Genomic DNA, 13,302 nt, shown 5'->3' on the forward strand with positions numbered 1-13,302 from the left:
TCTTTTCAGTCCTGTCCCTCCTACTTCGAGGAGAAGTCTTGCAGTTGTCTTAAGACTCTTCCCCCCCCTCGTCCAACTGGGAGTCTAGCCCCAGGCTGGCCTTGAACTGGAACACAAGCAACCCAGGATTGGTTTTGCTCTAGTTTAGGCTCATCAGTTAAGAATAGCTTGATTCCAGTAGCAGTGTGCATGGACCCTGGTGCTCCAGTTCAGGAAGGACTTGACCTGGCAGTTTGGATGGACTGTTTCCATTGGAGCAGTGTTAAGACTGATTTGCATATGGCTGGGTCCAAACTTAGGTTCCATGGTGTGCAAAATGATGATGGAATGGGATGTGCCCAGTTATTTACCAGTGGCTAAGATTAATTCAAACACTAAATCCATTAAAAAAAAAGTCATACTATATTTAAATCGTATTCATTTTATGTCACGGTTTTTTAATAACGTTTATATTTGTCAATGTATCTCTAACATTGCTCAAATAAAACTTGTTTGCAAATGTACTCTATCAGTTAAACATGTCTTAATGTATTCCCAGGTGAGAGATGCTGCAATATTGTCTGTTGTGGAAATTTATAGGCATGCTGGGGAAAAAGTGAGATCGGACCTCAATAAAAGAGGAATTCCTGCGGCAAGGTGAGCCATCTTTCTTAATCAGTATATTTTGATTTTAAACAAACTCCCGTAAAACATCTAGATACCAGAGCGTACCACTTTTTAGTGTCATCATTGTTTAAAACTTAAGCACAAAGATTTGGGTAGTGATTAGAAAAGGACCCTAAATTACGCCGCCACTTTGATGCTACTAAAGCTCATAACACCAGACTCTCATTATAAACTACTGTAGAGCATCTTCACCAGAGAGACGTGCCATTGTATGGCAACTTTGCTGGCTTTGGGAAGTCGAGGTTTGGATTCTAATCCAGCTTCATGTATAACGATAAGCGGAATAGGAGGCCTGTGCTTAAATCTCTGTGTGTGCGTACATGCTTCCCTTTACAGGCCTCCCATTTCAGGATATCCAAAGGAAGGCTCTCCCATTGTAGGCAGAGGATTTTTTGAGCCTGGATGCCGATAATCGAGTTTTACCTTTGTTTACCTCAGGATGACCCCCTTCCTATGCCTCCAAATGTGGTCCAGGAGGCTTCCTGAAGCTCCCTTTTGATGTAGTGGATATGCTCTGAAGACACTACAAATATTACCCCGATGTATGGTTGGATAGTGCTCACCAATATTTGCTTTCGGAGCAGCTTGTAAACTCAGGTTAAGCATTTGTAGTGAAGGGTCTCATCCCAGCAGCGCCGCTACAGTCTTAGTTTCTTCTCAGCATGATTCCTATATATGGTTAAGCAAAATTTGCTTTGTTTTGCTGCCAAATGTTTAAGAACAAAAAGGTGCCCAAAACATATGGATTCTCTGATGTGCACGTTAAAATAGTCAAAATGCACCAAAAACAAAAAAAGGTGAGAAAAAAAACAAAAAGTGATTTTTTTCCCCTAAAAAATAAATAAAAATAAAAGAGCATCCACAACTGGTTGTTGTGCTAAAATAACTCTTTCTAGCTTTCAGAAACAAGCCAAGTGTATTTTCTTTTTCACCACAATATTTCATATTTTCTAACTGTGATCATTGTTTTTCTCTTTTGGTATTCTGACTTATACGTAAACAGTGGGGGGGAAAGGTGTGAAATCTATGGATGAACCCAGAAAGCTATATATTTCTGTAACTAGAAATAAAATATGAATTATGCAAGGGCTCATTTAAGTAAATCACTTAAGGTTTTGACAAAGAAATGTATTTGTGAACAAAATAGTTTAATTGGTAGGAAATAAAAAGTTGAGAATTTTAATTTGCAGTTTTTCACACTGAAGGGCGATCTACAAAAGTTATATACCGTTATGTTGCTCATACTCTTTCTGTTGCAGATGTCCTTAATAAAATTCAGATTTTCTGCCCACCAGGCTGTGTAAAATCTACATTTTATGGCATGACATGGAGGCCAACATTATGGAAGTTTAAAGTGATCTAAGTACGTTGTCAATCACATCATTGATTTGTCTAAAGTAAAAGAAATTAAAAACATACTCTCATTCAACCAGTCAGCGGCTCTTAGAATATCTTGGAGCCCTCCGCCTAGCACAAAAGCTTTAGAAGCTGATGCACCTCTAAGAGAGTGTGCACCGAAAATAGAAACATTGACACCACTTTCACTCATCACTTCTGTGACCCACCTTGCAAGCATGGGACATGAAACTGCTTTATGAGGAGATCTGTGAGAGATCAACAGTTGAGTCCCAACTCCTTTCAGACTTATGGTTCTCTTTTCATACTCCTAAAAAGACATTGGACAACCCACAAACTTTCATTCAGAGGAAAGAAAGGATAGAAGAAAGAGGATGACATAGTTTTTGTTCTTTTCTTAAGATAAAAACAGACTCCCTCTGGCTGGTAAGCCCTGCTAGTAATATCTAATGCCTTAACATCTGAGGTTCGTCTAAAAGAGACAAAGCAAAGTAACACTCTAAGCTTGTAGGAAATATGCTTGAGAGAGGTTAGGATTATCTCCCCAAGAAGAAATAAGTTGTAATATGTTTATTACATCCCATAAGGCTGTATAGTTCGGAGTTGGAGGGTTAAGAACCCACATGCTTCTCATAATCTTTTTCATTAAAAGGTTCTGTCCCACCGAGACTGCAGCTACTGCAGACCTATAGACATTAACAGTTCTATAACTTAGGCCAGAAGGAAAGAGTTCTGATAGGAAGTTTACTACGTGAACTAAATTAGTTGAAACTAGATCGTAGTGACGTTGAAGACACCAGCGAACCCATTTGCTCCATGCCAGCCAATATGCCTACTTTGTTCCAGATGCCCTAGACTCCGATATGAACTGGAAAGCATCCTGCGAAACACCAGGGATTTGCCAATGTCGCCTGAAATCTTCCAGGCCGTTGGAACCATTAGACCTTGGTCTGTGAGAGGATGTGATTCGCCCTCTGGACCCAGGAGTACATGTCTGAAAAGTGGTATTAGAAGAGGGAAATTGCGATTCTCATATTAACATTACTAGGGAATCTGGATTTCATTAAAGACAAGGAGGCTGACATTATGCATTATTCCTTTAATGCAGTCCAAGCAGCCGCTTACATCACAATATTAAAAGGTTCCAGAATAGAACAATAACAGCACATGAAAAGCACGAGCCATCAACAATCTGCCTCTGTTGTAAATAACGAAGTCCTTGAGCCAGGTATATATAACAAGCTGGATTTAATAAAGCTTAGTTCCAAGTTAGGTTTCAAGTAAATAAGTAAAGATGACAAAAGCCCCAAACAGGAGCAGCCTAACAGCCTCTTTTAAATGTGGAGGAAAATAAGTTCAAGAAACTGGAAACATCAAAATGATCTTCTGATGAGCAGGATGAAGGAGAAGGAAGAACGAAGGTAAAACCAAAGGCCAGACGACACACAGTTAAGGAGTGTTACCTGAAAAGAGAAAGACGTAAATATCTCTTGAATGTAAAAAATAGTGTCAAGCTCATCAAGCTAAAAGGAACAAGAGATAAAACAAGTACTGTTAATAAAAAGTACACTAATAAACTGTAATAAAAACAGCATTAAATCATTGTAAGACCACCAAGGGGTGGGATGGGAGGAATAATGTCGGCCTCTGTGTCTTTAATGAAATCCAGATTCTCTAGTCATGTTAATATGAGAATCGCAATTTCATTACAAGAACGGAGGCTACATTATGCATGTTGGTAGCTTTGTAAAACATCAGCCATATGTTCAATAAGCTTGCAATATTGACATGCAAAGGTGCTAGCATTTGACCAGTCAGCAGCTTGGAGAATGTCGTCCAACTTGCCTCCAGACAAGAGAGATTTACTGGCCATAGCACCCCACTAAGGGAGTGAGCTTGAAATTATATTAAGTCAATACCTGCTAAACTCATAACAGTTTTAACCCATCTACCAATAGAGGTCGAGATTATGCCTTTGTGGGGTTTAACAAAGGATATAAGTAATTGGTTAACATCCTGAGGGCGAAGAGTAAACATTCTGCGATCATTCTCTCTCATGCAGTCCACAACGCAAAGTTGTGGACATAAAACGTGGGTAAAAGATTGAATCAGACATATTCTTTGTTTTTTTATAAATCTCAAATTTGACTCCGAACATGTTAGAAGATCTATTTGTAATCTCCTGGGCTTTTGACATCAGAGACCCTTCTGCATGAGATTAGGCATAGTAGAGTAGCCAGCTTAATGGAAAGGTTTTGTTATTTTTATTGAGGAGTGTATTAACAGGCCAGTTATTGGAAAGATCAAGAATTAGTTTGACATCCCAAAGACTTTCATATTTAGAATTAGGAAGTCTTCTTAAGCGAAGGCTTTTCATCACTCTACAAACAATAACATTTTTACCTACCGTTTTACCATTGACAAGGACATGACCAGCAGAAATAGCTTATCTATAGCAATTGATAGTTCTATAGGTGGAGAAGCGTGGCTCAATGGTTAGAGCGGCAGACCCTGATGCAGAGGTCTGGCCTGGGACCAGAGTTCAATTCCCGCCTCGGCGGCTCTTGGACTCAATTTCCCCGGACCTGATAATTCTCGCCTCGATGCCTAGTCTAATCATGGGTCCCACTCTGTGACTCTGGGCAATAGCTTGCTTAATCTCCACAACGGCCCCAGCAGCGCTTGGATGCCTGGCTTCACCTTGGGGGTGCCCAGGAGCGGACATTTCACAGGAAAGCCAGGATGAGTTCCACAGCGGTATGAATACAGCGCTACAAGACCTCTGCGTAGACGTGCGCTATATAAATACAAACACACACATTTACATAGCTGAGGCCTGTATCAGTGTGTTTAACAAGTAAGTTAACTATGTCGACAATAGGTACTTCCAAGGAATCCAGGTTCCTTTCCAGGCACCAACGTACCCAGATTCTTCATATGTTGTTATATCAGTAGTGAGTACAAAAGGGGGTGGTTATGGACAGAGCATCTGAACCAATCAAATACTCACACCCAGTCAAAAGATCTGGGTTTAATCCATCACCGTTCTTTAGCCCACTCTGCCACCCCAGTTCAGACATGGCTATATGCAAATCAGTCTGACCCTGTGCCTCATGGGAACAGTCCAGCCCGAACTCCCAAGCCATGCCTTCCCTGGACCGGAAACAAGCTTCCGAGGACCGGTTTCTGGCATTCCAGTCGTCTTCAGCCCTGCTTGCTTGAATCCAGTGGCAAAGTGAGCAAGGGACTCACGTCTGAGCATACCCTGCCACACTTATCGCGGCCAAAGCGGTACAAAAGGGGGTGGTGAAGTGCCTGAGGCCCAAGGAGAGTTGCAGCCGTCGCCGAAAGTCCTGAGATTTCTTTGGATCTCCTGACACTCTCCAGGCAAGAAGGGTTAAACTCCTGTTCTGAATTAGGGAGTGAACTCCTCCGTCTACGTCTGCAAAAGGATTCTCTAGGATAGGAATTAAGAAGGAGGGGTTGCAAGCTAGTTCTAGAGTAGTAGGGAACCATGCTTGGGATGGCCAAAAGGGAGTTATTAGGACAAGGAAGCACTGATCCTGTCTCACTATCTGAAGAACTCTCTGAATCATAGCAAAGGGAGGGAATTCGTACACCTTGGCTCCATTCCAAGATTGTAGTAAGGCGTTGACTGCTAGAGCAACTGGGTCTGACATCCAGCTGAAGTTGTTCTCCAGTTGAAAGGTTAGTCTGCTCGCAAATAAGTTTATCTCTAGAGGGCCCCAGATCTTGTTTAGGGTACTGAACAAGGAAACATTCAGTTTCCAATTGCTGTGTTCTAACAGGAGTCTTGAGTTCCAGTCTGCAGAGATGTTCGATTTCCCCAGAAGGTATTCCGCTTTGAGAGTGATCTTATGTTCCAGACAGAACATCCAAAGTTTATTTGCTAGATTCGAGATGTCCGCATATTTGGTGCCTCCCAGACGATTTATATAGGCTACCGCTCACATGTTGTCCCTCTTTAGAATGACTGACCTCCCCTGGAGAGAGTGTTTGAAGCTCATGAGGACGTAAAGCCCAGCTGTTAGTTCTAAATAATTTATGTGGTGAGATGATTCCTCTTGTGACCAGATACCAACAGTGTTCTGATTGAGAAGGCAAGCTCCCCAGCCATGAAGGAGTCTAGGTTCTCGAGTCACCAGGCTAGTTCCGATTTGGCTTCTTGATCCAGACAGATTCAATCCCCGTACCAGAGGCCAGATCTTAGGGCTCTCGCCTTTACCCTTTGGAGGGCCCGATAGTTGAGGGCACCAGGAAAGATGGCTTGGATGGAGGAGGAGAGGAAACCCAGAAGTCTGACTAGCTCTCTCAGAGATAAGTCTTGCTGTTTTACGTGTCTTATTCCCTTCCTGATTTTGGTAATCTTGTTTGAAGGTAGTAAAGGAGACATTTCAATGTGTCTACTGTGAAACCTAGGAACTCCAGTGATCTGGAAGGGGACAGAATTGATTTTTCTTTGTTTATGATGAATCCTAAACTTTCTAGGAGATCCATCACAGTCTTCAGGGCTTTGGCTAGTTGTGAAGGATCTTGAAACATTATAAGAATGTCATCTTAGTAAATGATTAAACGTATACCCCGCCTACTTAGAGATGAGGCAACAGCTCTCGGACCTTGGTGAAGCACCAATGGGCAGTGGAGAGAGTCCTAAGGGGAGAGCCTGAAATTGGTAAAGGTGATTTTTCCAGACAAATTGAAGAAAGGGTTGGTGGGATTTGGCCATAGGAATGGTGAAGTAAGCATCCTTTAGGTCTAGTCTGATTAGCCAGTCTCCCTCTAGAGGTAAATCCCTCAAGAGATGGATGCCCTCCATCTTGAAGTGTCTGTAAACCAAATATTTGTTTTGTTCTCTTAAGTTCATGACAGCTCTCCAACCTTTGTCTTTCTTTTTTACAAGAAAGAGGGTGCTTATAAATCTTAACGTTTCTAATGGGACCTCTATTATGTCTCCTTTCTGAAGCCTAGAGGAGATCTCCTCCTCTATTATTTTTTGTTGCTCTGGAGAGAGAGGCATGTCTCTCGGGAAAGAAGTTTGTAAAGGTATGAGTCAAATCTATCTTAAACCGATTGACAGTGTTTAAGAACCAAGGATCTTGAGTGATCAATCTCCAATTGTGAAGGAAGTATTTGAGTCTGCCACCCACTTTTTGGGGGAAGGAAGGAGAAGGGAGAGGGGAGAGAGTTCTCACTTCCAGGGTTGTTTGAGATGAAGGTTACACAGGATTTAAATCCTCTGATGCATTGGCCTCAAATTCTCTGGGGGTAGAATTGAGGCACGTTGTACTGCTGATACCCTCTTCCGAAACCACAGGATCTTGGAAATGGCCTTTGATTCAAGCGGCCGGAAGAGAGGCCCCGTCTTCTGGCCCGCCATAAAAGGATAGGATTGAAAACTCTGCGCATATTTTGCTGTGCCTGGTCCAGGGCGGTGAAAGTGGAGATGTATTTTCCCAAGGATTTAATGAGGTCTTCTCCAAAGAGTAAACCTTTTGGGTTTTGCGAGGGTTCTTTATCCGCCATGTCAGTTAGTTTTGGATTTATTTTAATCAAAACGACTCTTTGTCTGCATGAATGCTAGCGTTGGCATTACCCAGTAGAATTATTGCTCTCTGGCTCCATCCCCTGATGAGATTGGTGTTGAGAAGGGTGCCATTGATGTGGCTGTCTTCTGCGGAATCTAGGATTCTGGCTAATGGTCCCAGTACGTCGAGAAGATGGTCTTGGCACCCTTTCAGGGATTTTACCATCTCTTTTCTTGGATCACGTCCAAGTTTGAATAGGAATTTAATGTGGTCAGGGTCCAAATTGGGGGTAGAGCATCTTTTATCATCAGTAGAAGGTCTAGAGCATTCAGCTCTAAGGATGTTACGAGTGTCCCTTTCTAAGAGGTTTCTTATCCATTTTTTTATGAATTTTGCTACGTGGTTCTGAGGGAACCACTCAGAACTTCTTGGGTGTTTCAGATTTAATGAGGAAAACATTTCTTCCCCTAAGGGGTCAAGGATAATGTCCTTAGAGGATGAAGGGAGTTCCTCTTATGGATTGTAAAATTCTTGATCATCTTCATCAAGATCAAGGACATACTCATCAGGTGTGTCTGAGGATTCTATATCAGTAGATTTGTAATCTCCCAGATTGTAAAGAGCATTATGATATTTAGTGCTGCTAGGGACACCCAGATGTTTTGTGCCGCTAGGGACACCCAGATGTTTTGTGCCGCTAGGGAGACCCAGATGTTTTGTGCCACTAAGGACACCCAGATAAGTTGTGCTGTTAAGGACACCCAGATAAGTTGTGCTGCTAGGGACACCGTGGGAGTTTGAGGTGTTAAGACCTCCCTGAATTGATTAGGTGCTTGGACCTCTGTAAAGAATGCAGCAATCCGAAGATGTTTAGAAAACACTTTATTAAGTGTATGAGTAAATGACCCACTGGAGCCATAGGGAAAGCGTCTAAGCTGTCCCAAGTACAACTGTTTTCAAAAAGAATTACATTACACCAAACATTCTACCATTACATCATTAGGTTCCAATAATTACCCCATACATTCTACATGACTTGACTACATCAACCATCTAAGATGGAAATAAAGAAAAGACTCTTAATACCACATGTACCCTTTTACAAAACAAAACAAACAAAACTAAGTATCTAAAATATAATCATCATATTTTTTAGGAATTTTGGAAACTCTTATGTGACAACGTGTTATTTTGAACAGAAGAACCAATAAGCTCCTCCTCATTAGAAACAGAGACATTGGATTCCTCAGGACAAACTTCAGGAACATTGGATCCTTCCGAACAAACAACACGTGCAAGCGCATTATTGGAGCAATGTTCCTTTTCTAGATGAACATCATTCCAAATATATACACCATCTTCATCAAAAAATTGTTCTTGCCCTGGTTTAAGAAGAACAACAGAAACTTTGTTCCACCAGCCCTTCTCATTAATAAAAACAGCAGATTCAGTTACTCTTTCAACTCTAAAAGGATTGGTAAATTTAGATGAACCTTTAGCACTCAAGGTGGGTTTAATGATACGTATCCTATCACCCACTTTTATTGCTTTATCTTTTGATTTATGAGAAACATCATGATAAATTTTACCAGCATTACGTGATGCATGAATATTCTCCTTAGCTTCCTAAATAACCTTTTTCATGTTCATATCTACAAAATGTCTCTTAAACTCCGGTTCCAACAAAGATTTTGCCCATCTTCCTCTCATGAGTAAATAAGGAGAAACACCCGTAGAAGTATTTGGAATTATATGATAGCTCCACGGCTTATCCTTCAAAAATTCCAAAACATCTAAATTACTTTGCAGAGCTGCCTGAATTCCCTCTTTGATAAATCTATTGGCCCTTTCAACTTGACCATAGGCCCTAGGACAATATAACGGAGTGGTTACAGATTGAACACCAAATTTCCCCAAAAATGCTTTCATTTTGTTAGAAACAAACTGCACTCCATTATCAGATAAAATAAGATTGGGTGCACCCTCTATCCTGAAAATGTAGTCCAAAAACTCAATAACTGCATCAGTGACTGGATGTTCATCAAACGTGTAATAAATCTATTTTGAAAAATTGTCAATGACAACAATAGAAAATCTTTTTTCCTTACCTAAACACTCAAAAGGACCGGAAAAGTAAATGGAAATTTCTTCCCAAGGTCTGACAGCACGAAGAGACAAAGGTTGAGACGAAACGTTCCAATGCTTGTCAGCTTTCAAACAAACAGAACAATTGTCAATCAATCTCTCAACACACACATCCATACCTGGCCACCAGTACCAAGTTTTAAGAATTTTCTTAGTACCAGAGATTCCTCGATGACCAGAATGAGCTAACATCATGAGTTTGTACCTCAAACCCTCAGGAGGTACAAATAAATTCTGACGCAAAAGAATACCATCTTCAATACTGAGCTCATCAGCAAGTTGTGAAAAACACTTCAAATGCTCTTCTAAATTTTTAATAGGAGGCCACCCCTTAACAACAAACTGCTTCACCCTATCAATAATTAAGTCCTTATCCATAGCCTCAATCCACTCTTCCTCCGAAATAGCAGATTTAAAAGAATCAATTGCGTCAACCAAAGCTACAACACATTCATGTTGATCAATAGTATCTTTATTACACTCTTCAAAAGGTGGCAGTCTTGACAAATATAAATAAACAAAAAGGAGGAGTATCACCACAGGACCGGGAGGTGGCCCCACTGGAGATGGGGACATTTTTGAAGACTCAAGGAGAATTGTTCCTTGTTTTAATAAACCCCTCACTCACCAACCTGGTTGGTGACATGCTTCATCATCGGGGCCTACCCGGATTGCCGAGTGCCGTCCGGGTGTGCTGCGACACCTGAATTACAGTGGAGCTGGTTATTTTTTCGTGTGTGGATGGGTAAAAGAAAGAGAAAAAAGTGATTTAAAAATTGACACAGTATACCTTCAATAAAACTTTAATCTGAAGGTACTGGACAATAATAAAAACAAAGTGTAAGATATTAAAGAGGGTTACAATGGCCGACTATATGTATGTGGAAAAAAGACTTGACAAATAGTCAGCTGTGAAATTTTTTCCACCAGGAATATGTTGAATTTCAAAATTGTACTCTTGTAACCTGGCAATTAATCTCACCAGTCTAGAAGACGCCTTTCCACTACTGACACCATCCATCATGAAAACAAGGGGTTTGTGATCAGTAACAAGAATAAAAGGTCTTCCCCACAAAAAACTCTTGAATTTCTCTACTGCCCAAACACAGGCCAAAGACTCTTTTTCGATAGTACTATAGTGCTTTTCAGCCCCACGAATAGCTCTTGAAATGAATGAAATAACTCTTTCTCGTCCGTCAACCATCTGAGTGAAAACAGCACCAAGACCAATGGCACTTGCATCCACCGTGACATACGATTAACCTTGAGGATCAAAAGTTTTTAAACCCGGTGCTTTGGAAATAAGTTTCTTCTCATTGCAAAACGCCTCATCATGAATGCTGGTCCAATTAAACTGAGCCCCTTTTCTCAACAATTGCCTAAGAGGTTCTACTACCAAAGCATAACTCTTAACGAATCTAGAATAGGACTCTCCTAAACCTAAAAAAGATCACAATGAGTCCTTATCTTTGGGTGGATAAATATTCTCCAAAGTAATAACCAAATCCTCTTTAGGAAAAATACAATTTTTAAAAAAAACACTTTATTAAGGCAGAAGATGCAATCCACAGCAGTAAAACGAACACTGTAGCCAGGCCAGTACTCATGGCCGTCAAGTGACTCAGGCAGCAGAACAATGAGTACAGTGGAACGTACAATCTGGTCGCACCATAGAGCACTGTGAATGTTACAATAGGAACATTTTCTGATAAGGCAACGTAAATACAAACTAAACTTAACCATAGGGCAAAAAGCAAAGAAAGGATAAAAGGGACAGGAATCATGTGAATCAGATTGCAAGACCAGCACAGTAAATCGATCGGCATCACGTCAAGTTGCACCGTTGACAATAACCACATCACAGTAAAAGCAATCACTGAACCTTTCCACCCAACAACGAGCTGGACTAAGAACAGGAGTTCGCGCAGTTCAAAATTGTCGTGAAGGGCCAAGAGTTGGGCCGCATGAGTGTGAAAATAACAACCTCCATCGTAGGCATGAAGACCCCTGAGTCGGGAACGGTATCGGGACCCCCACCAATCCAGGCCCTGCACCCACACCCAAGAGGCGGCGGCAAGTAATAGCAGAAGCAGCGCCAGAGTGGGTGTATGGTGGGCGTCCCATGGTCTAGCCCACCCCAGTCGGTGTATTGGGATGTAGGGACTGAGAGGGCGCTTCAAGTGCCTTCCCTGAAATGTATTGGCGGTATGGACCCCAAATATCTGTAGGGCGGGAAGAGGCCGGGAGTTGGTCAGAAAATTCCACACTGTGTACATTGCAGTATGCCACACTCCTTAGCCACGCTGCAACAGAGGGAGCACGTCTTGAGCACCAGTGCAGTGCGACCTCTCTCTTGGCCAGAAGGAAGCAGATCGATGCTAACTTGCGAATTTTGCGGGGAAAATTGGACACCTATCCCATCAGGGCAATCTCCGGTAGGACAGATAGCGACAGGCCCAATATCGCACCCAGTGTGTCGTGCATTTCAACCCAATAGGAGTGTAGTTTCGGGCAGGTCCAGGAAAGATGGGCAAAGTCGGCCTGAGGGGCGTTACATTTAGGACAAGTGTGGGGACGGGCTGGGTCGATTCTGTGGGCCAACGCTGGAGTGTGGTACAGCCGTCGCAGGAATTTAAAGTGTATAAGTTTGTGCCTGCTATTCATTGAAACTTCCCTGGTCATGGCACAGCACGCCTCCCATTGGTCGTCAGAGATCTGAGCGCCCAGATCCAGTTCCCATGCGGCACGAACCGCCTCGTCGGACGATGGGAGTGAGGACAGGCAAAGTTTGTAGAGTTTGGACACCACGTGGGCCCCCGAAGAGTTCTGGATAATGGATGTGAGTGCCTGAGTGTCATCAGGTGGCAACGGGAAGGAGGGAAATGTAGCCCGCATCAGCGCCCTAATTCTTGCGAACACAAAAGTGTCCATAAAAGTGCGTTCGGTGAAGCGGGGGTCTTCGGTTATAGAAATAGCATGGCCATCGGGAAATAGATCACCGATCGTGTTCAGTTGGTATTTAGAGAGTGTTCGACTAATCACTGTTTCGCCTGTTATAGGGAGCCAATGTGGGTTGGTAGGAAAAATACCATTAGCTATAATCCTATGACCCAAATAATTAATCTCCTCCACCAAAAATTTACACTTTTCCTTACTTACAGTCAGACCCTTCAAACCAAGAATTCCAAGTACCTTATTGAGAATAATGTTATGTTGTTCACAAGCCTCAGCAAAAATCAAAATGTCCTCTTGAAATGACTGAACTCCTTTAATACCTTGAAACAGACTCTCAATAAGCTTTTGAAAGACGCTGGCTGCTGATGCCAGCCCAAATGGCATCCTCAAAAACCTGTACAAACCAAAAGGTGTAGTAAAAGTGGTCAGATCTTTGGGTGAATCATCCAAAAGTACCTGGTGGTATGCAGATTTAAGGTCTATTACCGACAAAAATCTTGCCCCATTGATAGCTGTCAACATATCCTGAATACGAGGTAAAGGATATGTATCAACTACAATAATTTTATTAAGGGACCTAAGGTCAACAGACAATCTTAGATCTTGATTTTTCTTAAGTGCTATAACAATAGCG

At 41.9% G+C, this 13,302-nt stretch overlaps 1 protein-coding gene across 18 annotated transcripts in view; it reads left to right on the forward strand.

The window, feature by feature from the left end:
- The window catches only part of CLASP2 (cytoplasmic linker associated protein 2), a 2,039,150-nt gene that overhangs the window by 403,463 nt on the left and 1,622,385 nt on the right, over positions 1–13,302 (forward strand). For all 18 annotated transcript variants that reach the window (XM_078688301.1, XM_078688302.1, XM_078688307.1 and 15 more), the window contains exon 6: positions 539–636. In XM_078688301.1, coding sequence (XP_078544427.1) covers positions 539–636 — 98 coding nt within the window. The remainder of the gene's footprint in view (positions 1–538; positions 637–13,302) is intronic.

Source organism: Lissotriton helveticus, chromosome 4_1, assembly GCF_964261635.1.
Source record: "Lissotriton helveticus chromosome 4_1, aLisHel1.1, whole genome shotgun sequence".
NCBI lineage: Eukaryota > Metazoa > Chordata > Amphibia > Caudata > Salamandridae > Lissotriton > Lissotriton helveticus.